At 32.3% G+C, this 27124-nt stretch overlaps 1 protein-coding gene across 3 annotated transcripts in view; it reads left to right on the plus strand.

Annotated features, from left to right (window-relative positions):
• Positions 1-3462: 3462 nt before the first annotated feature.
• LOC130449104 (uncharacterized) overlaps positions 3463-27124 on the plus strand; it is a 294569-nt gene continuing 270907 nt past the window's right edge. For all 3 annotated transcript variants that reach the window (XM_056786776.1, XM_056786780.1, XM_056786777.1), the window contains exons 1-2: positions 3463-3775; positions 13566-13679. In XM_056786776.1, the coding sequence (XP_056642754.1) occupies positions 13574-13679 (106 nt within the window). In that variant the 5' untranslated portion in view covers positions 3463-3775; positions 13566-13573. The remainder of the gene's footprint in view (positions 3776-13565; positions 13680-27124) is intronic.

A 27124-nucleotide genomic window follows, 5' to 3' on the forward strand; every position in this document is an offset into this window, starting at 1 on the left:
AATATTTTATATATTTCGCATATTATATGCATATATCCTCAACATGTACATTAACTTCCCATCTGTTCTTCAAAAGTATTTCAAATTGAATGTATCAGCTGAATCAACACTACAAAGAGTTCGTGTATTCCGAGATAATTAAGGAAATTGAATCTAAAATGCGGAATGAAAATTTTTACATTTACATTTATGAAATCACCGATTCTGGAGGACGTTATATAGCTCATTTATTGATAGTTGTTCTAAGCGGTATTCTGCCAAAATCTTACCTTATAGGTAAGAAAGAGCTAGAAAATACAAATATACCGACAGAAGCCAAATTTGTACAAGAGACTTTCAACATATTAACATATTTTTTCCTTCGCCTGTTCCTGGAGATAATTTTTGCTCATTTTTTCAGATCCAGTACCGTACATGAAAAAGGCTGAGCAAAATCTTTCACACATACTTGGAACATGTCTTGCCATGCTCTCAATAGGGTTGCTAAAGAGATTAGAAAATATTTTCTACATGTAAATAATTTAATTTCAGATATGAAAAAAAAACTTCCTTAAAGCGCCTATAAGCGTTCAGTTCCATAAAGAGAAATTACCGATCAAGTTTGGGCACTTGGTTAAAAGCCGCTTTTTTATCACGAGAATTTTTTTAACTAAAACATTCGTATTTTCAGGCTAATCTATCTAATCTGCTACTGATGTTAAGCAATTAATTTTGTATTTCAATTTCTTAGCCAAGTAGCTAATATATTATAGGAAAAATTTACTGTATTCGTTGATTTGCATTCTGCAATAAACAACAACGGCAATAATAAAAACGCCCCCATCACATCAGTTGATGGGGAAAGAAGTTTTTTCATTCATAACTTTTTATATTCAGACAGGGCACTAACTTTTTAAATTGAGAACTTTGAAAAACATTTAGTGAGTTACTGTTTTATAACTAACAACAATTTGCCTTATGTGATAATGTGCATACCGTAAAATTCCGATAGAAAATCTCTTTTTACAAATCAAAACAGATGCATTTCAGGCAGAGGGATAATAATCAGGATTATTTAAAAAAATTATCTCCAAAAAATGCTTCAGTGCTAAAAATAAGTACAGAAGGTAAATAATATAAATAAAATGTTTAAAATAATTAATAAATACACACTTTACACATTAAACAAGAATTTGAAATGTACATTACCGGCACGCGGCAATATCGTATGTTTCGCTGAGAAGAGAGGGTTTACATTTGAGGGAGAGGCTATTTTCGGGATTTAACGGTATATAGGTTCAGTTTAGCATCTATGTAAAAAAATTAAAATAACATAAATTCATGTATTAGCATTTTTTTGCATATTTTCAACATTTTTGTGCATATTTTTACTAAATATTTGTATATTTTGGGTTCTTCATTTGCATATTTGGATTTCTTTATACAATGCGATCCATATGTATGGAATAAATTTAATTTAAGCTTTATTATGTACTATGTGAAAAAAACCTGAAACAATTCGATTGAGAAATTATTTAAGCGAGGAAGACCTGAAACGATCGAATGGCCGGCTGGATCCTCTCGATTACTTCTTATGGGATTATTCAAAATCTGAAGTATATTTTAATAGACCAGACAATATTTCCGATTTAAACGTTAGAATAACAGAAAAAATAACAAAATAGCCTCTGAGGTCATACAAAATGTTGTATGAGAATTCCAAAATCGCCTCGGTTATTGTCAAAAAGTGAATGGTGGTCATTTTGAACATTTGTGTGTAAAGTACATTGAAAAATACATTCTAAATATTAAGCGACATTATTATCTTTATTCTACGTAAAGTTTTGTGATAGAAACATCATTATAATTTTACATCTTAAAAATCAATTTTCTCAGCTATGATTGCACCAAATTTAAAAAAAACTGCTGGACAGAGGACTTAAAATTTTCGAGACGGTACTTATAATTCAGAGGGGGGTATTGGACAGCGATAATATTTTCATACTTTCAATTGTCAGATTAATACTAAAAATCGACCTGTTTCAGGTTTTTTTCACATAGTACATAATAACGCTAAAATTGAATTAAAAGGACCGCATTGTATATAAATGTTATAATATAATAAGAGTTTCGAGTTTCCATTGCTGGAGTGGTATTATGAATGATCGCTCTTCGCAGAACTAGTTTCAAACAAATTACCGCGTTTTTAGCGTTTTCAGCGTGTTCAGAAGCATTAGGGATCTAATTTTTTCGCTTATTTCCAAACTTCAAATTATTCTGGAGCGATTCATTGCGATTTTTGAACGTTATCTGGCTTTTTGGGAGACTTAAGAAGTTTGTTACCACCGTAATACATATTTTTGGACAAACCGGAAAAACGAAATGATTAAACCACGTCGCTAAGCGTATAATCGCTTATCCCATAGGCTTATTTTATCTTTAAATATAATCATACATGTAATTTATTCATGATTTGATATTTTGCAAGATCGCCCAGTGCTCTAGACTTCTTTTTTTAGGGACAAGAGACTATGTCATCAAGTCTTTTGAACTCTGACTCTCCAAAGAGAATATCCGTATTGTTCGTTTTCAATTTTGTCTACAGAGATTGTTTGAAATTTTTTCTACTTTATTAAAAAATTATATATGAAATGAATAAAATGCAAAAAGTAAATTTTAGAGTTTTTCAATAAAAAGTTACAGACAATGAACATCGAATGATAAATATTGCCTCTCCATTTATGAACAGTTTGTGATATATGACCGAGAACCATTCGTGAATTAGAATTATAGAACCAACATAACCTCATTATTTATCATTTCTTCAATCATCCTACTACTTTATAAGTCTGACAACTTTGTTCAATATTTGCCTCATACTATCTGATTCTATCTATTTTTAACACTGTGTGTGACTATTTTTAAGATTATATTATATTTTAAGATTATAATGTTGATATAATATAATAATACGTAAATTAGAATAGGGTTGATGAGTTTATATGAACCTCATAAATACATTGACCAAAAGATCTATTATACAACCCATACTTTTTACCATTCCGGCAGCAAGGTTAATTGAGAATAACCAAAGAAAATAAAGTATCAAATAGATACAACACATTTTGTAATGACATGTACGACATGGCGTGATTAATCAGTTAGTTTTCTCTCATTTAAACTGTGCTTTTATCACAGTAGGTATTTATTTACTTATTATAAAAATGAAGGAAACTTTGACAACTAATTTTTTATTTAGGGTATTTGTGACCCTAGGCCAAATTAATCCCAACAGCAACCGCTCCGTTCGCCCCTCAGTTGTACTTTTTTCCTTTCCTTTAAATCTGATGTAATTATGATAAAAAGGAAGCACTTGTTTCACCGAATTAAATTTTTATGAATTTCCTTCCTTGTGAAAAATCCTATTTATTCTGTGGATTTGGCAACGTTGCGTACGGCGCACTCTCGGCGGCGGACAGTTTCAGTTTTCAGTCAATTTCAGCTTGTAGTAGTAGGTCAGACGCCGCGACGCGGCTGGAAAAGCTGGCGTACGTGTACCATAAAGTGTTCGGGATTTGAATCGCGTGCTGTCTCGTGGACTGCGAGTGAAATCGGTCGAGGCCATAGGAAACACGTGTTGCATCTGTTCAGATGACTGAAGAGTTGAAACTACCAGGATAACCGGGGATATAATGCACAGTTGTTGCTGCTGCAAATTTTTATCTATTATATTGATGATCGTTTGGTGAAGCTTTAGAAGCTGTTCGAAGGGTCGATATTTTGCTGATGAAATAAGGTTTGTTGTTTAATTATTTTTCTTGAATAAATATTGATATCATTTGAAATAAAATTTATATCTCCAAAGTGAAGTTCATTAAAATACAGAAAATTGAGTGAATCAGAACAATTTCTATGAGGATCAGCCTAGATCAGCTTAATAGTCAAATTTGCAACAAAAACTGAAGCCTTGCAATCACATTTTGTTATAGGCTCGCGATACATCAAGTATGAGATTTTTCTTTTCTCCTCCATTTATTGAAGTCATCAGTGTGAAAATGAGATATTTATGTAACTCAACCATCTATTAGATATTCGCCAACCAAAAAGGGATATGAATGCCTAATTACAGATAGAAAACTGTCTTGCAACGTATTAATTGAGGAGCCTACTGAGTATGGTACAGCTATTCTTGTGAATCACTTCACTTCTAAATTTTTTTTTCTTCCTCGTTCCTACTCATTATTCAGGTTGTCGTCGTTGTAGCCTTCAGCAACTGCGGTTGATTTCCACCTTCCTAGTTGAGGACCCATATAAAGTCACACCAATTTTTACCGATGATTTGTGTAAAGTTCTGGATCTCTCAGTTTTAGAAACATACACCCACAATAGCCAATTTATGCAAATTTTTTGTACAGTGTATTTACTATTTTGGTAATCAAAAATAAAGAGTTCGATGTAGCTTTAATTGATCTCAGTAAAAGATATTTTCTAGAAATTTCAGGAAATTCATCTGCTATGGTAAACGATATAGATATCATGTTTCTGTGAAAGGTATATTACACTGGCCGACAAGATTTTCGTAACACAGGAGAGACCTTTATTTTTAAAATGGAAATACCCGTCCAATAATAGAAAAAATATTAATTAAGCTCAAACACCTACCTCTTTTCAATAGCTTAATTATCCCCCTTTTCATTGGCAGATAGCTAATTTTCTAAAGGGCGGTTAGTATCGGTAAATTTTATGGCCGAATAAATACCTGAACTCTATTATTCAGAATAATAAACATAAAAATAACTTTGAAAATTAGTATTCTTTTGAGTCTCCTAGTAAGTGGTTCTCTGTTCATAGTGCAAAAAGTGATTATAAATGTCGAACGCGTCGCAGTTGCAAAACTTGACAAATTTTGCTACATTTGTGGAGAATTTATGGTGAAGTCACAAGCCAGGCCATTTTCCGGAAACATGAAAAAAGCCTATTTCAAATATTTTGGTACTTTAATTGGAGTTCAAGACAAGCAGTGGGAGACCCACGTATGCTGTGTTAGTTGTAGAGTGTCATTGGTGCAGTGGATGAATGGGAAGAAAAAAAACATGGTTTTTGTAATTCCAATGGTATGGCGGGAACCTACTAACCATTTTGACGACTGCTATTTTTGTCTGACTGAAGGTTATTCTAAGAAAGGAAAGCACAAGATCCAGTATCCAAATTTGCCGTCTGCTATACGACCTGTTCCCTATAACGAATATTTACCAGTATAGATTGCGCCTTTAGGTCCGCAAAATATTGTTTTAGAAGATACTGGAGATAATGTATCATCAGGAAGCTCCGAAGAACAATGCATAAAGCCTATTTTCACTCCAAGTATTACTACCGGTTCCGGCGAGCATTTGATTGTTTAAATGGGGTAATCAAAGCAACAGTCTGAACTTCTTGGCTCCCGTCTTAAGCAATGGGACTTATAAGCCAAAGAGAAAAAAATTACGACCTTTAGAAAAAGAAAAGCTGCATTTTCTGCATTCTACAGTATGGAAAATTCGTTGTGTGCGTGTACGGATATTGATGGTCTAATGAAGGAACTTGTGAAGATGAAAGAAACTTATGAAAATATTGCTTACTTTTAGACAAAATTAACTACAACAAGTATAAGTGGCAGATATGTGGGGACCTGAAGGTGATTGGAATTTTAATGGAACTTCAGGAAGGGTTTACGAAACCTTGCTTTTTTTTGTCTATGGGACAGTCGAGTCGGGCAGTAGACTAGACACTATATAAAGAAAATTGGCAAGCAAGAAGTAAGTTTCCAACGGGATCTCAAAAAGTTAAGTTTATATCCCTTGTGGATGCCAAAAATGTCCTTCTGCCCCTTTCACATTAAACTTGGATTGTTGAAAAGCTTTGTAAAGGTCATGGATAAAGAGGGTGATGGATTCAAATACCTTAGAGAAGTCATATCCCAGTTGAGTGATGGCAAATTAAAGGAAGGTATTTTTATTGGGCCACAAATAAGAAAATTGCTGGACGATGACAATTATGCAAATAAGCTCACCAGACAGGAACTTAGAGCATGGAAGTGTAGTGAGGGGATTTTTGGACAACAATATGGATCCACACTACATCCATACTACCAACATTTAGTTCATGAACTTCTAGACGCCTACAAATGCCTTGGTGCTCGAACGTCATTGAAAATTCACATCTGACATTTTTTCCCGAAAATTTGGGAGCTGTCAGTGATGAACAGGGTGAAAGGATCCACTAAGATATTTTTTTTGGTGTGGGTGGGAAAATCTTTTGAAGACCCCTGAGAAGGTGTCCCAGGTGTGCTGGATTCGTCCGCTAACCGGACGCCTACTAAAATCACTACAAAAACTACACGGAAACTTACGGTACAAATATTGGTTAACCTTACGGAGAACATTTTTGAATCAGCATTAGATCATTTTGACAATTCGTTAGATTGTTAAATAGAATTGTCAAGATTATCCAATTGACAATAGTTACAGTATTGTCAATCTTTTCTTAATAATCCATAACGTTTGTGGTACTTGTAGATAAAAAACATGTTGTATCGGCTTTTTAATATTTTTGTTTATAATATAATTGGTAATATAAAAAACTTTAACTAATTTTGAGTTTTGTTTTATTTAGTATTTTTATCTTTTCTGCTATGTTTTGTTTTTTGCGGGTAGGAATCAGGTTCCACTGCAATTTCGACGATTAATTCATAAGCTAAATCTAAGAGCAACTAAAACAAAATTTAAAAACAAATAATAGTTGAAAAGTGTAGATATACATGTTAGATATAATCAAACACCCCCTGTGTTAAAGTGGTTCAAATAATTGATTCTCTTTAGCCACATCAAACTTTATTATGGATTTTACAGCGTAAAGTTAGGATGATGGAATTATAAATATAAATAAGCAGAAGATACTTGTAAAATGAAGTATTACGAGAACGTAGAAAAATATCAGGTTGAATTCTGTAGTCGCAGATGTTGGTTTTTTTGCTTCTCTTAAATCCTATCGGCTTGAAAAGGCACAGGTGTTTTAGTTATAAAAAGACAGGAAAAGAATTTGTATACCTACAAGTTTTAATTAAGATTCGTTCTTTTGTTAATTGTGAATTAAATTGTAAATTAAAAGCCTGGTTTATGGAATGACAAAAACCTATCTACTTTACTATTCCCTGCTCCGCTATTATGTGTCTACGGAGGAGCCACCTCAATTGTGCTGTTTCACTTGTTTTTTTTTCTAGTCGTCAACAATGGATGACGGAAGCAATGTTCCTGACCTGATGCTGAACGATTTTTCTCGAACAAAAGTGCCTTTTATTTGCTAATACTTCAATAGTTCAATTCACTTTACCTAAATTGCTTTCGTGTTAGAGATGTCGACAAAGAATGGAATTTCTATTACATAGATTTTTGTGATGCTTAAAGAAGTAACTTAATGAAAATAATTTGAAACATTTCATAAATATTGCGTGATGGATAGTTACTAAATTTCTTTATATCAATGTACAATTGATCAATAATACCTCAAAGAAAAGGCTGTTTCTATAGGAAAATCCACCATCATTAGCCGTACAAGCACTGATAATACTCAACGATCAGGAATCAATTGTGAAAACTAGTATATGAGGATATATTGAAAAATTATTAGCCTACTGTAGAACCCAAACAAAATTTCAAAGTCATAATATTTTATTACTCAACATATTCTCTTCTTAATTGGACACATTTATTTCATCGAACCTGCAATGTCTGTAGATCTTTTAAAAAAATGTTTCTTCTTGCTCTGCAAACCAGACCTCCACAGCTTTTATTATCTCCTCGTTGGAAGAAAATTTACGACCTTTTAAACTTTTTTTCAGTCGAGGAAAGAGATGATAGTCGGACGGTGCCAAATCTGATGAATAAGGGGGGTGATCTAGTAATCCAAACCCTAAATCACCCCCAATTTTTTGAATGGCAACGTGAGATTTGTGTGCAGGGGCGTTGTCCTGCTATAACAAAACACCTTTGGATAGCTTTTTGCGTCTTTTTTCCCGTAGAGTGGTCAGTAATGTCGAATCAGTCGGTCACTAATCTCCAATTATTGTTCTACCCTTATCAAAAAATTAATCCAGACTGAAGCCAGAATTTTTCCAGCAGATTTTTGGACACGAAGCTTCTGGGGTCTTGGAGAACCAGAGTATCACCATTCCATCGCTTGTTGCTTTGTTTCTGGATCGTAGAAATGTATCCAAGTCTCATCCATAGTAACAATTCGGTTTAAGAAGTCTACATCGTTTTCAAATCGAGCACAGATCGAACGCGATGCTTCTACCCTTGTACGATTTTGGTCAACATACAAACATTTGGGGATCCATTTTGCAGCAATTTTTCTCATGTCCAAATTGACGTGAACTATATGATGAACGCGTTCGTATGAAATATTCAGTGCTTCAGATATCCGTTTTAACCCAATTCGATGGTTCTAAAAGCCGTTTCATGAACAGCATCGATATTTTCGGAAACTGACACAGAAACTGGCATTCCCAATCGTTTATCATCTTCAATGGAAAATTTACCTTTTTTGAAGCTTGCAGTCCAATTTTTCACGGTCGCGTACGAAGGACATTGACCACCAAAGGTATTAAGCATATCTTCGTAAATCTGCTTACCTCTTAGCCCTTTTAAATACAGATACTTGATGATGGCTCGATACTCCAATTGTTCGATTTTCACAATTTCAGTGGACATCTTTTTTTTTAATTTATTGGGTAACTTTGGTATACTTTTTTGATTTCAAACTTTACACTGACACTTGTAATAAGTTAGTGGACTAGGCTAAATAGATATCAATACATCCTCGTACATCATGTGGAAGTTGTGATACAATTTTACATGAGTATTAGCAACGTCTTTTTAAATGGATCCTGCGATTCTCTCATTGGAAAAAACAACGGAGGATTAATGATTCCCATTGCTGTTTAGACAGAATAAAAATTTTGGATCGATACCTGACTTTGATTCACCATAACACACCTGAATTAAAAATGGAATTGAATTCAATGAACCCACTGAACCACTGAAAAAATGCTCCAAGGGAAGAATTTCTCAGAAAGATATAAAGTTCAGGTTTCTCGACAAAAGCGATCTACCTCTTTGGGACATAGATGTTGTCATTAACTCGTTGGTGTGATCAGCTATAATCTAGAGATTGCATAAAGTTTTACTTTAATTTGATGAATAAGACATGTAATCAGTTGTGCATAAGTGAAGCAAGGAGATTGTCGGTTGACTAAACGAGAACTAGAAAGTCGTCTTGTAATACCACAACCTAGAATCTGGTAATGGCTACACAATGCTTCCTAAAACTGCTAACGGTAGTGTAGAAGAATCTTTTAAAGAAATCATGACAATGTGGAAATGGTTTCTAATGATGAAAATCTATTTATTAATATTACTGGAGATGAATAGTGAATTTATGGCTTTAATTTAAAAACAAAATGACAGTTTCCATAATAGAATCGTCTAGAGCTAAGAATTCCTTCAAAACGGAGCAAAGTAAATATATGGTTTATTTCTTCCATCATGAAAATAATGCGCATCAGAAATAAATTCCGAGTGGTCACATAAGCACACTACATGGAAGATCTCTTTTATATGATAGAGAAAAAAGTTTGCATAGCAAACTTGTTAGTTAAGCAGCGCAATTCTTCAATACGATTGGTGGTATTCCATTTGGGTCAGTCTCTTTATAGATGTTCAAGCATTTGAGAAGTATTGCCACATGTCAGTGTCGAAATTTTATATCTGGCATGGATGTACCAACTCTAGGGTGGTAGTTTTCACCGCGGGTTGCATTTGAAGCAAACATACGACTTAACAAGTCTGCCTCCTTTTTTGCGATTGACAAATCTCTTCAGTCAACGGTGGAATATATTACTTACAAAAGAATAACACTAATTTCGATATCTGAAGCTGAAGCTGAATACTTTTCTGAAAACCCCATATAATATCGGAATTTGTCTAGCTTAAATTCAAAATTTAATTGAATTTTTTGTAAAAGATTTACGGGTGAGTCAAATTAAATTAAATTTTTTTTTGCTTTATTTGAGCTGTCCTTCTTTGATTTGGTTTCTCTGTTCAATATAAAAATGGAACAATAGCAGATTATTTTAATCCCTTCGACATTCAGGATCGGATTCTAATATCAGATCGAAGAATTTTGTAGTCGGTATTCATTTCAGAAACTCGTCATTTCCTTTTGATTCATAATTTATACAATAACAAATTCTAATTACGTCTTAACATTGACGATAATTAGATTTAATAAAAATTTCTAAACACAAAATATCTACATATCTTAGCGGAAACTTTAAAATTATCTCGTACTTAAACACTTCCGTATTTAACAACTAAGTACATTGTATACGATAGTGTTATCAATAATTATTATATTAGTTCGACCTAATCATGTATTTTCAATATCAAGTAGGAAACTATTTTACGAATAACGATCAAATATCGAAAAGTTTTATCAAATGTGACTTTTCTGCGTATGTATATATATTTTTTTCATTTATAAAAACCTTGAAATTTGAAAATAGTATTTGACAAAATTAGGGCTATGTCTTCTTCTTTTTTTTAATAAGACTCTATCCTGTATAATTCCGAATTTTTAGACTATTCTTGTACTCTTCTGAGCTCCAGTACTCATTTCATATTTTTGATGGTCTGCCTGTTGGTTTTCGTGTGTTTGGTTTTACCTAACTGTTTACTAGCATTTTCTCGACATAATCGCTGGAACCTCGCTTAACCCATTCACCACCATCTTGAGCTCCTAGTTCTTCTCTAATATCCTGACTTTCCATTCTATCTCTGAGGCTTATTCCCTTGAATGTTCTCAGCTTTTTCAATTCGTTTACTTCATTTCTCTTTTTGTTGATTATTTTCCGGCTCTTATTTTTACTGCATACGAATACGCATGTATTGTAGATTCTCATATTGCAAATATCCGCAGAACCTTGATGCTTTTATCGCTTGTATTCCTGTTTCCTTTATTAAATTTCTATCACTCGACATTACTACTCCAAGGTAATTGATTTTAATTGTTATGTTGTTGTTAACAACAGGTTTATATCTTTGGCTATGAGAATTATTGAATATTTTATTTAGTATACTCATATTATCTGTATCCTCTTATTTTCTGCCCCTAATACTCTATTATCCTTATAACATAACACTTTTCATGATCCATCTCCCACGTTGATTTCGTTGACGCTTTCAAGGATTCTGTTCATGGTAATATTTAATAGTGTGGGGTTACTGCTCTTCCTTCCGTATCCTGGTCCTAAACTACTTCTTTGAACAGTCCCGTTCTGGTTTTGATCCTAAGATTTCTTCTTTTTCTGTTCTTCAATAGAATGTTTATGTTCATCATCTATATTGCTCTTCTCAAGAATTTTTGTCATATTTTATCAAAGGCAATTGTAAGGTTAACAAAACATGTAAACATGAGCTATTGATTATCAATTTTTCTGTCTGAACACATGTTGTTCTTCGGACGCTAGAATCTTTTGCTGAAGTCTATGATTTAAGTGAAAAGTTTGAGCACTGAGCCTAAAGTTGTCGAGATCCCTTTTTTCTTCTTTTTTTAGATATAACTACGGATATGCTTAACTGTTATTTGAGTATAGTACAAACCTCTGTAATACACACAGCAAGTTCTTAGGGATATTCGTTTGCCCAAAGCCGAATTTTTGACTTGGATACACAGCTCTTCAGATTTTTACTCGTGATCGGGTTTAGTGGCAGTCAATTAAATGTAGTATTTTCATACGTTTTCTCCTGACAACTTTTGTTATATTTGTGGAGAATTCCACAAAGTCACCAGCTATCTCACGTACTTTTTTTCGACGATCATGTATAAGTGCGCAAATTTTAATAACAATTAACTAGAGTAGTTACATTAATTGACGGTTCTGGATGTTCAGCATCATCATATAGCCATATAAAAATCGATAAGTACTTCAATCATAATGTTTCCGTGAATTTTCCTCCGTTTCTCCGATTGTTTTTTCATGTGAAAAAGAATGTTTGATTGATATCAACAATAATTTTTTTCCTGCATATTTGTCCAACAACTAGGAATATGGAAGAAGTATTTCTTCATATAAGAAAAAGTTGAAAAAGTATCCAGCTGTATACGATTAATGATAGTTCAAAAACCTTCTGGAATATTTTTTTGAATGAAATATTACAGTTTATGATAATTTTATTCAGAAACGAGGGGCCATATGAGAAATTTTCATGTCACAGCATTATTTTCACGTCATTTACTTACTCCCGTATTTTTTGCATCAAGTCCTAGAAGCTCCGTGTATAATTTTGAAAATTTTATTCTATCATAAGTATACAGTGCTGTGACTATACCATTTAAGTATCATGAATTCAGCTTTAGAAACAAACAAAATATTTTACTATATAATTTACTTTAATTTTTGATTTTGATATTTTTTTTGTCTCTAAATTGAATACTAAATTTATTTAAAAATAAGAAAAAGGCCTAATGCTAGCGCCATCAACCCATAACAACTCAAATTACAAAATCTTTTTGTAATTTTACAATAAAACATGAAAAATCCAAATACTAGGAATTTTTTTAAATCTTCGAAGAGTGTTATTGAAAAATAATGAACTGTTCTGTATAATTACTCTCCGAGTAGGATTTATACTGAAAGATCGTAAATTTTGCACTTTGTAACATAATTTGAATTTATAGACACTGATTAGTAATTTTAGCCATCATATGATTAGCCAAACAATAGCTTTTATTCTATTGGTTCCCAAACTTTTTTGTTTCATAGATCAATTTCAAATTTTGCTGGATTCGGTAGACCCTCCAAAGCTACATTACCTACCACTAATTTCCAAATCTCGAAAAAAGGTAAAGATTAGATCTATCTATGGAAACAGTTTTTTAAAAAAAATACTAGATTTGATTGCTTGATAGGATTAATTATTTGATAATAAAATCAACTAATTGATACTGACAGGAGAAGTCAAGCTAACATTTTAGTTCTTCACTATCGAAACCAAATAAATTTTGATGGACCCTCGCTTACGGTTATAGACCCCCATTATTTATTCACACCCAACGTAGACCCCCGTCGAGTCTCCTGTAGACCCCTGATGGTCCGCCTGGACCACTTTAGGAATCACGACTCTATATTAACAACATAAAAAGGTTTCTTTATATTACTATTGAAAATAATTGGATTTTGTAAAGTTTTTACAGATGATAAAAACAATACAATGATTGTACCAAAAGTATCATGATTCCCGAAGAGTCGTTAAGCCGCTTTCATAATATATCAAAGTTTTCGCGAAAAATCTGGAAAATACCACGATTTTAGTGAACATTTACCTGAACTATTTTCTTTTTCAATTTTTTTTACATCACTTTGAACAATATGCTTAATATTCATAGTAGTTTTCATATATTACATAGATGTTCAATTAAATATGAATAGTTTTCAATCACATCTTAAATATTCATCAATCAAATCTAAAATAGAATTTTTCTTTATATAGGATAAATCATGGAGTTTATAAACTATATTATTTATCTTGGAGGATGGCGTCCTTACTTATTCTCATACGAGTGTATCTTGGATGTTCTCCAGAGCAGAAAAAAATATAAAAAAGGTAAAAAAAATCTAGCCGATGCAGTTATAAATGCTTACAATCACTTTCATTGCTTGAATTAATTTTCCAAAAACGCTTCAACATCAGACATCATCTTTTAATAAGTTCTGTTGGGATGATATTTCGTAAGCTTGCTTGCTATCTTACTAATAAAACAATAAGCGTTATATCTAGCTTAAGAAGTTGTTATTTTTTTATTATTTAGTTATTAAATATACATATCCCAACTCATTTTATTCATAATACAGTATACTGTATTATGAATATCTCAACATCTCAACAATAATGGTTGTCATTGCTCCTGAACAGAACCAATAAATTAAATTGAATAAACTAATTTATTAATTTGATTTAATTTATTGATTATTGAATTAAATGAATTCAATACTTAAACTTACTTTTAGTACATTTACATGTTAAATGCAAATGATAATTTTTAAATCAATGAAATTGCTTGTATTAGCGACAGTGAAACTCCACTTTATATTCCAAGAGAAGCAAATCACATTGCAAGTAATTGGTTATCCCAAAATTGAAGAAAAAAAATATCTAAACTTTAGGGTGGGCCAAAAAAACTAGCTACTACGAAAATATCGTTCAAGATGACGAAAAAAAATCAGGTGAATTTTGATATTTCAATATCAATATTTAGAAGTTTTGCATCATGATTATTTTGGAATTGCAATGTATTTATTTATTTATTTATTTATTTATTTATTTATTTATTTATTTATTTATTTATTTTTATTTATTATTGTGTAGTAAAAAGTAATAAATAATTTTGTAGTAAATTGAACGGCCTACAAAAAAAGTCTGAAATAATTCTTCGCTCGGTTAAAGTTATTCGCAGCTAAAGTTCAACCTAAAATAATATAAAATGACTTTCACAATCTTTCATAGTTTTCTAAAAAAAATGTTTTAAAACTATAAAACATATTTCTCGTGATTTTTTTTTTCATATTCACTTCCCAAATTTATTGAGAGAAAAAATTATAAAGCACAACTCGAATGAAAGCGTTGAAAACTGATTTCAAATAACAAATAAATAAATAATAGACATAATCGAATCAAATATCTTTATAGTACTTCCGGCTACATTGAAATCAGTTTTCAACGCTTTCATTGGAATCATGCTATATAATATAAGTTTTCTTAATAAATTTGTAAATAAGAATGGGAAAAATTACGAAAAATATGTTGTTTTATGTTTTTAGACATTATTTTGTAAAAAACTGAAAACATTTTGAGAGTCATTATTTATTATTTTTATTATTTTTTTTGGTTGAATTATTATTTTATTTTGGTTATTTTTTTGATAAATTATAAAAATATTTCAGAATTTTTTTGTAGGCGGTTTAATTTCCTAGATAAATATCTATTTTAACTACACAATAATTCGTTGAGATAAATTGAAATTCCAAAAAAAGAAATTTCGTGTAATTTAAATATGATATAAAAAATCACGATGCAGCACCTCTAGATATTGAAATTGATAGCTCAAACTATACGAAATTTTTTTTTGGAGTAGTTAAAAAAATGTTTTTTGATCCACCCTACTTAACATTGTTACCAACATTTTAAGGAATTTTAACTTGGTAAAAAGACAAAATATTTTTGGAAAATGTTTTATTGATATATTTTATTTTATAGAAACAGTACTGTATTTAGGTTTACATGGTGGTTATAATGCAATAGTCTGAATTTGTAAGTGTCGTACTCTTCCATTATAACAATCATTATATACTTGTTAAATATTTTTGAAAGAATACGATGCTCACCATCATTCAACATTTCTAGTTTTTCCCGTGTGATTCTTGCTCGTTTTGCCTTTTAGGAATCGTCAAGCGTATATAGCACCCAAGAAGAAACAATTTCTACCATGAATAAATTTCCCGTTACGGATGCAGAGTTGCCTCTATCGCTTCATAGGTACATCTTGGTTATTTTACGATCATACGTCTCACTCTTTCAATGTTTCCAACCTCAACTCCGAGAGCATATGCCTCTCAACTTTCCAAATCGCTATATCATAGAAACACAGTTGCATGTGAAAGATTTTCATCACCAAATGGGCGTGCCAACCTTGTATCACTATTTAATCTGTGATAGTAAGAACTACTTACGAATGCTGGTGTTTAATGATCTAGCGCTGCCAGATAGAGCTCCTTTAGTTTTATGGTGCATCAAAATATGATGAATGGTTCTAGAATTGAAAAAAAGAGACTCAGGTTCATATAACACTAGCCAAATAATTGAAAGCAAAACGTCTTACCAAAATAAGTTTTCTTGTCAAAATATCTATTTTCTTTTATCCTTATGATGACGTTAGCGCGAAATGTATTTTAAACCGAGTTAATTTTTATTTTTGCAATTCTTGGATTTAAAATAATCTGTCAACTACAGTTAATTCATGCTATTTAATCACCTGCCTCTAATCTCTACCTCCCGTCCGGCAAATGGATATAAATTGTGAGTTTTTTCAGTTAGCGTAAAACATTTATATCCATTTTGAGCCCATGAAATACTCATAAACGGCAATTTGAACTGAAATTTTGTTAAATCTGAAATTTTGTTAAATCGTTTGCCCAAAAACACAAATAACAATCCTCAATTCCATTATTTATAAACTTTTTAAAAATGTGAAAGAATCCCGCATAAATCTGCTGTTATTTACGACTATTTTTACCAGTCGATTTTTCAGTTTTGTTTATCTACTATCTACTATCTTTGTTATAAACTGATATTCTATATTCAGCAAGTGAATTAAATTATTTCGAAAGATATGAATGAGAAAAACATTATGTTCTTGACTGAAGCCACATTTGAAAAAACTGTAAATCTCTTAATAAATTTGATCACTTAGTAAATTAGCAGCAAAGGAATCTCATTAAAGCATAGATGATAGTAGCACCGGGAATCATCAGAGCAATGAGACGGACGCACTGCACAAACAGCACTAGAAGGAATTCCAAACCTGCAGCCTATGTAATTGTTCATAATCCTGCAGAATTTGGGTGAAATTGGAGGAAGGAGAATAAAAGACCTATTAGCTCAGAACAGCGACTATATGATCACAAAAGCGGACTTTAAGAATAAAAATAAACATTTCCATGAATGCGATTAGAATGCGATTAGAAATCCTTGATAAAGGATAATGAAATCTCAATCTTAACAGATGGCTCGGTAACAAAATATGAAACAGGAGTTGGTGTGTTTTCAAAAGAAAAAAACATCCAAAAGACTTACAGACTAAAAAATAGGTGTAGAGAAGGTTGTTAAATTGATATAAGAAAATGGTGAATCAAACAGAAGCACAACAAACTATACAGACACTTTCAGAAAACAAAAGCATCGAAAAAAGACAAAATTAAAAGTGATAATGGGCTGTCTCTAGGTACTCTCCCTAATTCATGGTACTGGAGTAAGCCTCTGCTGGATACCTAGGCACTATGAAGTGGAAGGGAGCTCCACGGCTGATAGGATTGCTAAATGTGAGATGAGGGGAGAGAACGCCGAACAGACAGTACTAGTGCTACTACCGATGGAATTGGTAGATGCTATTGATACAGGAATCAGAGTGAAGAATTAGGATATGTAGTCAAACAGAAGTGATTACACGATAACCTGACCATGGATCAATGAAGAGAATAAAAAAAATAATAAAATTCACAAAAAACTTAATCCAGAAGATCATTGAAGTGATTACTGGACATTGTATTGTTGGCACAAGACTTGATTGCCTTGAAAAACAAACGACGTCCATAGTCGGGTGACGAAACAATAGATTATTAGTTGGTAAATCAAGTTTCCAAATCGTGGAAAATAAAGGTGAAGTGAACCACGACCAATCTTTATCGAGGTTGCCCGTACTAATCTAACATAATCTAACAATAAGTAAAAAAGAATTAGAGTCTGGCTTAATTCGTATCAGAACTTAATTCACTGACAGTCAATTGTGAAAATTTTGAACATACTATTTGTTCTAAAGAAGTTCTATTAATAGCTGTGAATAAATTTTGGCAATTAAAAAAAAAATGTGGCTACAGCGTATACTTTCTGAAATTGCTATAAGTGAATTATTGAATTCTAACAAACGGATGCAAATTTTTATAGCAACATCCTCCTTTTTAATGAACATTATCAGTTACCTGAAATATTACCGCGAATTCTCGCATAATTTTACCTATACTATGTTCTTCGGTTTGCTGTTGATTACATAAGTCTGCGCCTGATTACGACATTATCATTTTTGAAATGAATTATTCCGACTTTTTCTAATGAGATTATCTCAAATTTTGCAGCTATCATCGTTTTTTGTCTTCTCGTGAATCAATCAATTTTAAATGAACGTGTAAATCTATCAGTAAGTTATTCACATTCTTTCTCGATGATTTGGAGTAATATACCGAGCAACAACTTGCATGAAAAAGACAAAGTTTTTCAATAATTGACGTAATCCGTTGTTCGATAATATGCGAGCTTTGCTGATGCATTATGGCTGCAAAATCAAAAACTAATTATTTTTTTCTCCATATGGCTTCCAATACGACCTGATCTCCATAACTGAGAATAACATATATAAATGGAAGGAACAAGACGGTTAGAGTTACCACAGAAGGCTAAAATGTTAGTTTATAATAGTGCTCCAATTAATCAACTGATTTGACTGACATTTAATTTGTTATTAAATGAAAAGTAACTTAGTAAATTATCTCACAACAAAAATGGCACCTAACTGGTTAAGTTACAATTGAATCAACTGAGCTTCATTTGCACATGTTGCGTCTTGCATTAAATTGCACGTGATGCACGCTGCCTTGCTTCATTCCTACTATCCTTAAGTAACAACTGATACTTTTATCTTAGGTTACTAAATACTATGAGTTATGCAACGTATCTATCACGTTATATCAGGTTTTTTATATCTTCCATAAGTTTTTGTCCACAAAAGGTATGTTTTATAAGCTTTTCAGATGTATCGCAAGCGCAAAGTGTAGCATGATGATCATTACAACGCAATATCATTAATCGAATGGTACGGGTAATTCCTGTATGCCAAAAGTCTTCAGGACAAACCTGACTTACTTATGGTACTGTTTGTAATTGATATTTATGTTCAAATTATTATGTCTTTTATTTATTTGAAAATTGTATACCCCAGAGAGGTGGGTAACAAGATATAGGGACATTTCCATGTGGGATATGTTATATTTTTCAAATGACCATGATAAAAAAATCTGCTATGCAGTGCTGGAGATTTTTAGAATGTGCGAGAGTGGGTACAACTTCGACTGTCATCGGCCATTCATTTAGCTGATGAACGAGCTCAAGAGGTTACAGAAAAAGCGCGAAAAAACTGCATCTCCAACGAGCGTTGCAGCTGATGGAGAAAGGGGATACTACCGTTCCTTGATTCGATGGTACGAATTGCAAATCAGGCTTGTAGGTACAGAATTACAGTTAGGACAAAAGAAGCGGAACAAAACGATAAACATATGATTAGTACCTTGTTATCAATGAAGAATTCAGTGGTTCTTTCTACTTGCTACGCCAAAATTGAATCAAAGAACATTAGCTCTAACAGCCAACGTTGTAACAACAGTGTCTCTGAAAGCTACTTCATATCCCAATGATTTTAAATTGAAGAGAACGGTGAGAGCAGTTGGCAACGGTGAGCGGAACGTCATAACTCAGTCTTCATAGATTGATAACTTCATTTTCAACTACACATCGTTAAGGAATCATCAAAAATTGATGACTTTCCATTTCATCGAACTTGATTGGAATACTTACAAGAAATACCACTTCCGTTTCATTTCTTACCGTGACTCAGCAAGTTATTTAAATGCGTTACCGTGTAAAAACTTTGATAAATGACGCTTGCAGCTTTTACAGTTTCGTGCGATTTTCGCACAAAGTATACCAAACGTTTTTATTTATAAAACATCATGGAAGTATCTAGTGAAATTTTAAATTTCACAAGATAAACGATACTATTAAGAAAGAAAATTGGTTTTGTCATATGCTTCTGGATAAAATACATACTCAAAGCAGCTTGAATAATGATAGGCTCTAGATTGTGAGTGCTATAAGTAGAACAATAAATTTATTTTTTAGGATATTTTTCACTTTATACTAGTGGACCCTTACTTTTTTCACAGCATTGTTGCCAAACATTTTAAAATAATTTTAACATAACCTCTATTAAGAACATTATAGAAAAGATTGACTTAGCAATACTTGTTTACAAAACCATCGGATATTCATTAAAGTATCATATAATGTCTACCTTTTATTTTATTTAAAATAAATTTTCGTTAGGCCAGGGTGGTTCAGGTGAGAAGATATTTGTTCAAATATGTAATTTGTATGTAATTACTTCGCTCAATATAATTTGTAACAGTTATGATCTTATGGTATAAACTATTCTTAAACATATTTCTAGCTGTTAGTGTCGTGAAATACACAATTCCTTTTAAAAGTATTGGAATATTTCTTTTTTTCAAAATAATTCACAGGATGGCAAACCAGTTATTTCGAGGCTATTCAATTTAGTAGTGAATTGCAAAATTTCATTATCTCTTATGAATGTACATATTTATTCAGATTGAGTTTTATGTATGAAATGCCTCAATTATCTCGGAAACGGCTTGAACGATTTTTATAAATTTATAAATTTTGTACGCAAGGGACTTATGATAGGGGTGGTATAACTTTTTCAGATCATTCCTTTTTTACGGAATAAAAATGAACTTTGTTATTTCAAATAGATCTCCTTATATAATTTTCAAGTTTTTAAAATTCCTTAAGAAGTACTAATTATTTTGCATGCGATATGCTCTATACTTTAATTTTAGTGTTAAAGCTACATTTACAGTATCTCCACCAAAGTTACTATAAATATTGTAGATTTACATGGCTACGATTGAATATTATCTACTAATTTGTGTGCTAATACAAATCTCGTAAAAAGGTCTAGTGTCAGTAAATTAATAAAAAAGGAAATAGTCTGAAAGATTCATATCGAGTGATCGCGGGGGCCATTCGATAAAACCACGCTTTTCAATCCATCTTCTGGGAAACATATTATTTAGGTATTGCCTCACCACACACGCATAGTGAGGTGGGACATAATCTTGTTGTAGTCAAATATTGTGGTTGAGGATATTGTTTTAAATATAATTGAACATATTTACTTGGATTTGGAAGTATCTGAGTCATCTCAGGTACAATACCATTTTCCAATAAATCTAAATACGCCGGGCCATTTAAGTTACCCTCAATGAAAAAACATCTAAATATTTGTTTTCAGTTGATGCGATTTTTCTGCGCCTTGATTTGGTTAAATCTTTTACTGAACCAGTTTTACTTATTTACATTAGATCTTGTTATGGGATTTCGGTTAGGATATAAATTATTAAAAATATTACACGTTTCTTGTTAACGTAAAATGTACAAGGTGATCAATATGAAATAACAAACTTGTACACAAAAAGTTATAAAAATCGTACCAGTCGTTTCCGATATAATGGAGGCGTTCCATACATAAAACTCACTCTGTATTTGAGAAAGATCTGGATAAATAAGGAAGGAGATTCAAAATCCTCTTAATTATCTCCAGTTTTGAGCAGGCAGATTGGAAATTCACAATCGTCATATCTTGCTCTCATATTTTTAATCTCTTTGATAACTTTACAAAGCATCATTGTGAATTTCATGGAGATATACACTGTAAAATTATTGGAGAAGGTGCACGATGGCTATGAAATCGAATTCGATTCGTTGCAAGTAAGTTTTCTTCGCTTCAATCTAATTAAGTAGTGGACGAAATAGCTCATATATTATAAAATATATAGAGGGAAGGTGACCATGAAAATATTTTAAGTAAAAAAATCCAGAGATATGTATAGAAAAACTAGGTTTCGAGAATAAATCGGGAAGAATGAAAGTTAGGTGATTTCCAACAATTTATGACGGATCTGTACATCAATTCAGTTCATCAAACAAATTGAGTGAAATGATAGGATAGAACACCCTTCTTTTAATATATAAATTAGAAAAGAAAAACTTCACTTTTCTTATGAAATTATAAAGTTGAATAATCATTTTCACTGATTTTTGCATGTCAAAAATTATTAAATCTAATGGCATTCACAAAACGAAACTGAGAAATTGAACAACTAAACTAAACTAAATATAGTGTTCGTCATCCGAGACGTTGGAAAGGCATTTGACAAGGTGTGGCTTGAGGAACTACCCCATAAATTAGCAGTCTTCTGCCCATACAACTTTTAAAAGATTCGAAAAAGTCTTGAATTTTGACTAAAATTTTTAGATTCGAATAAGAAGACACTCATTCTCACATAAAAGAAATAAACGCAGGACTACCACAAGGCAGTATATTGGGGACAGTCTTTACCCTCTATAACAAATGATATTCCACATATATGTTACTATACTGCTATGATTACGTGGAAGCGGCAATAAATCTGTAAACTTCAGTTTATGTATATATATATATATATATATATATATATATATATATATATATATATATATATATATATATATATTCATGTATCATATTCTATCACAAAAAATGTGCCAAGTAAAAAAAAGAAGGATTACATATCAAATTTAGAAAAGTAATTTTTGTGTAATTGTGTTAAGGTCATGGAGAAAGTAGTTAACCAGCAGCAGATCCCATAGATCAATTGGGACTTCTTGACCTATGTCATTAACGTATGGACTGAAACCTTAGAGAAAAATGGGGAATCCAGAGCAATCACACTGGACATATCGAAGGTTTTTGAGAGGGTTTGGAGTGACAAACCTCTAAATAAATTAAGACTGTACGGTTTGTCGGATTGTTGCTGTCTATCAACACCTCTGAAAGGTTTGAGGTTAACTCTGACATGCATCTCTCCTTTTCCAGTAAATCAACGATTTACTTGACAAAACTGCAAACCCGATCTATACTTCGCCTATAAAAACACTGGTGTCGTCGTTGAAATAAAACCTCCCCAGTAAACACGGTCAACAACCAAATCCGCAAGCAGTAACAGATCACCACCATCAATACCGATCTTGAAAACATTCTGGAGTGGGGTAGAAGCAATCCGATTGAGTTCAATGCAGCAAAGACTAATGCTGCTACTTTTACAAAGAAGGCTAGTACTGCATCTCAGGATTTGGTCTTTATTCAAGCTCTACACTCTACAACAGCTTCTAATCCACTACAAGGCCCAGATTCGTCCATCCATCCAGAAGAGAGCAGTTCAACCAACTTATAGGCGATCCTGAGTTGACCAGAATCTTGAACAGCTTAGAGCATAGAAGAAAAATCTGACTCTATTTTACCGCTACTACTATAGTAAATACTCTTCCGAGCTGTCCAGCAGTTTTGGACCTACTCGACAGGCGGACGTGGATCATGAAGCCTCTGGAATCAGCTACCAAGGCACGTCATATCCGAACACTACAGTCTACAGAGGTTCAAGATCAATATCCACAGGCATCTCCACAAGGCAAGCACCACTCGAATCATTCGAGTGTAAAAGGGTTGATACTCTTGTGCTAACTTTTTATATATGCTAAAAGCCACCAGGGCAGATCTTATATCACATCAATGAGATAATCCAGCTCCTTGATAATTTGAAACTGACTACTGAAGATGAAAATGTTGATGTGATAAACAGAACAGTTAAAATAAATACATCGTAGGTCCAAATAGGAATACAGAATAAAAAGAAATTGTTTGGAATAAAAATGGATAAAAATTGGAAAACATTATAAGAGAAATGGATACGAACTCAGTATGAGGACTAGATTTTTCGCGGTAGTTATATGCTTATAAGTAGTGAAACATATTTGTTGATAAGGAATTACTGATATTATTTATTCGAATGAAAATGAAAAACTATCTCATATTAAGTCATAAATGCTAAAAGAGCAAATCTTAGTTCATTATTCAATCTTGGGAGTCTTTTTGCTCAAATATACCGGATATAATTCGTAATAAAAATCTTTCACAAAGATTTAAAAAAGGAGTAACTTAAAAGTTGAGTCCAGCTCTGTGTGAAATTGGCTATTGACTAGATCGTTTCAAAACAAAATAAAAATGCATTTTGGCTTACATCATATCGATACTGTTCAAAATCCATGAAATTGGGGTGTGGGACGAGAAAAAGTAAGGCATACTGATACGTTTTAAAATGAGTGACATTAAAATCCTTTTTGCAAGGGGAATAAAAAAAGTAGATTACGCACATAGGATAATCTCATTATTGATTAGTTTTTTATTTCTTCCAATAATAATTTTGAAGCCCTCACATTTTATAAAGCGGTAATAAGAATGATAGTATATTGGAATGGATCCAATATTTTTCGATTCATTAGCATGAAGATATCTATTATGGTATCTTTAAAAAATACTTATTAATGACCTGTGGCCTCATGAGATGCCATATCAATAAAAACTCAACTAAAACAACTTAAAAGATTCATAATTTTATCTTTGACAGTAGGTATGGCAGAGAATGTTCTGCTCATTTAATCAAAAGGCTTAAGAAGCTTGAAATAAAGTGCTAACACCTTGGGATGTATGAGACAACAATGTCCGAAAAATAGCCTATTTTAGAGGAGCCTGCGGATTTTATAAGCAAGACAAAATATTGTCTAGGTGTATATGCAGAGTGACTGGAACGTCAAAACGAATCCCAAAATAATCTATAATCTACACTCTATAGTATTAAGACATGTTGTAATGACGTCTTGGCAAAACAACTCAAATGCACCAGAAGTCGGTTTACCAATACAAACCTTAAACTTGACATAACCTCATATGGTAAAGTCTATAGGAGTTAAATTAGGATAACGTAATGGCAAATATGTGAACTTACCACGTTGCCTGGAACCATATTAGATATAGCAATATTTGCTTTCATGGCAACAGGAATGTGTTCAACATTTTCATATAATTCAGTGGTACCCGAATGTTCTTTTATATTTTTAAAAACAGTAAGGTCTAATAATTCCTCGCAATTCATACACCAACTCTTGGTGGACGAAGTAGCTAGCTAGTAGAATATGTTACGGTTTCGTAGCGCACAAAAAGTGTCAGTTTTGCTTAGTTATGTGCCCATATAATTGACAGCCGAGAGTGGTATTTCTTGAACCAATTTCATTTTGTACAGATTCAAAAACAGACTAGTTTACTCTTACCGCTATTCTTGATGACCCCAATCCATATTTTGATTTTTGTGGTTTTTAAGCGGTTTCTTCAAATATTTTAATTTATTTTTGGATGAGAATTATGTAAGCTACTGAAATCGCAAGAGCCAGGTTACCTTCCGGCGTATCCCTCGTGCTGCTCAGATTCGAGTCGTTCAAGCAGTTAGCTGAACAATTTCTTTTCAATCACTTCGTATACGGCAATCTTAGTAAACAGCTGTTCCACGTCGAAATATCGGCCGTGGTGTAAACAATCGATTTTGTCGTATGTGCCCGTGTTAGATTTCTTGGTTTTTTTTACAATAACCAGAGTTGTTCTGAATTATTTTGTCTTTAAAAGATACTTTTAGATCTATTTCACGAATACAATATAATACACTACAAATATAATACACTATATATACAAATACACTATAAACGAATACAATTTGAACTAAATATTTTTTAGTCCACCTGTTAGTGAGCTTTCAACCAATATATAAAATTTAGAACACTTGTGTCTGTTTCGTGCTTAAATTACGGAAGAAGAACATGAATGAAAACTTTTCAAGGTTGTAAGTGATAACCCAGTGGCAGTTGAAAGGTATAAAGAAGAACTTCCTTTTAGCTTCATATACTTTTGGAAAACCTTTGACCACCGAACCATTTTTCCAAGTCTGGTTACTCAAAATAATACGAGGGGTCTGAATAACTGGCGAATAGGCTGTATATGGTTGCAATTCACACTTTAATTGATTCATTTTGGCCATTGCAATAACGCGGCTGCTTTCCTTGAATTCTTCGCTCAAACGTTGCAATAAGCTAGAATAATAGTCGCCGTTGATAGTTTTTCCTTTTCCAAGATAGTAAATGAAAATTATTCCACGTACATACCATAAAACCGATGCCATTACCTTTTGGAACCATTCCTCCCTATCCAGTCCTTGTTCTTTTGTTTAGAGCGTGAAATGATGAGCCCACGTTCCATTCATGGTTATGAAACGGCTCAATAATTCGTCTTTATTTCTGTGAAACATTGCCAAACACTCGATGAAAAAATCCTCACGATGCTGTTCTTGTTCCATTTCTTTAACAAGGTCGTACGGCCTCGTTTAAGCTCTGCTACCCAATTTTTTATTGTTGATAACGAAGGAGTAGTCTCACTCAGAGTAGAATCTAGTTTAGCTTTTATATAAGTTGGGTAAATGCCTTTCAAATAAAAGTGTTGTATCACAACGATAACCAATTTTTTCCATGTTCACAAATTCACTGAAAACCTTCCTAATGAAGGCTGCCAAACAAATACTCAACAACGTGGCGTCTTCAAACTTGAAATATATGCTGTATAGATTGTGAACTTTCTAATACAGTGGTATTTTTCAGGCAACTAATACCATCTATGGGTGAGGTATTATTATTATTATTACAATAAGGTACGGACAGGGACCCTAAGATCCATAAGTCCTGAAATATACTATATATATTACAAAAATTAAAGTAAAGTAGTGAGAAAATCCTATTTTATTCAATGTGCTTTAAGAATGATAATATTTTTCAAATAAATTTTTAGACGCAATTAAAACATTTGCGACAAAAATCTTTTCTCAAAATTATTTATTATTCTCTCAAGTTACAATCGAAATGAAGGTACAAAACATAAAGAATCAAATTAATCTTGAACCAATAGGGGACAGACATTGATTACATAACGATATTATTTGATTTGATTTATTTGACATTAATAATTATGTAGGGCGGGATTTGAATAGCAAATGAGATAGGTAATATGTATAAGAAATTGAGCTAGTCAGTATAAATTTACGTTTGTCATCACATGGCTGCATATAACCAACTGCAAGACTAATTCTCTGTGATAACGATAAACGCATAGAAATTAATTGGGAACGAGAATTAGAGTTATGCCGAGCCTTAATTTCAATATATACTGGAAGCAGCTGTGACCTCTTTTTGTCTGATCAATGCAGAATATTTAGATTTGTATGTTAAAACCTTTTATAGACTCGATTTACCACTTACTTACATTAAGTAAAACACTGTATAGTCGAAAAAAAAAAAAGAAACAAAGCCATGTTTCCAAGAATAAATTTTGAACTTCTTTAAGTAGCAACTCTTTAAGAAGAAATTTTGTAATAAATCTGGAAGTAATAAGGTCTAAAAACCAACAAAATAACTTCACAAATCAAATAAATCTGCACATAGCAGATTACGGCAAA

The sequence above is a fragment of the Diorhabda sublineata genome, chromosome 9 (genome assembly GCF_026230105.1).
Source record: "Diorhabda sublineata isolate icDioSubl1.1 chromosome 9, icDioSubl1.1, whole genome shotgun sequence".
In the NCBI taxonomy this organism is placed as follows: domain Eukaryota; kingdom Metazoa; phylum Arthropoda; class Insecta; order Coleoptera; family Chrysomelidae; genus Diorhabda; species Diorhabda sublineata.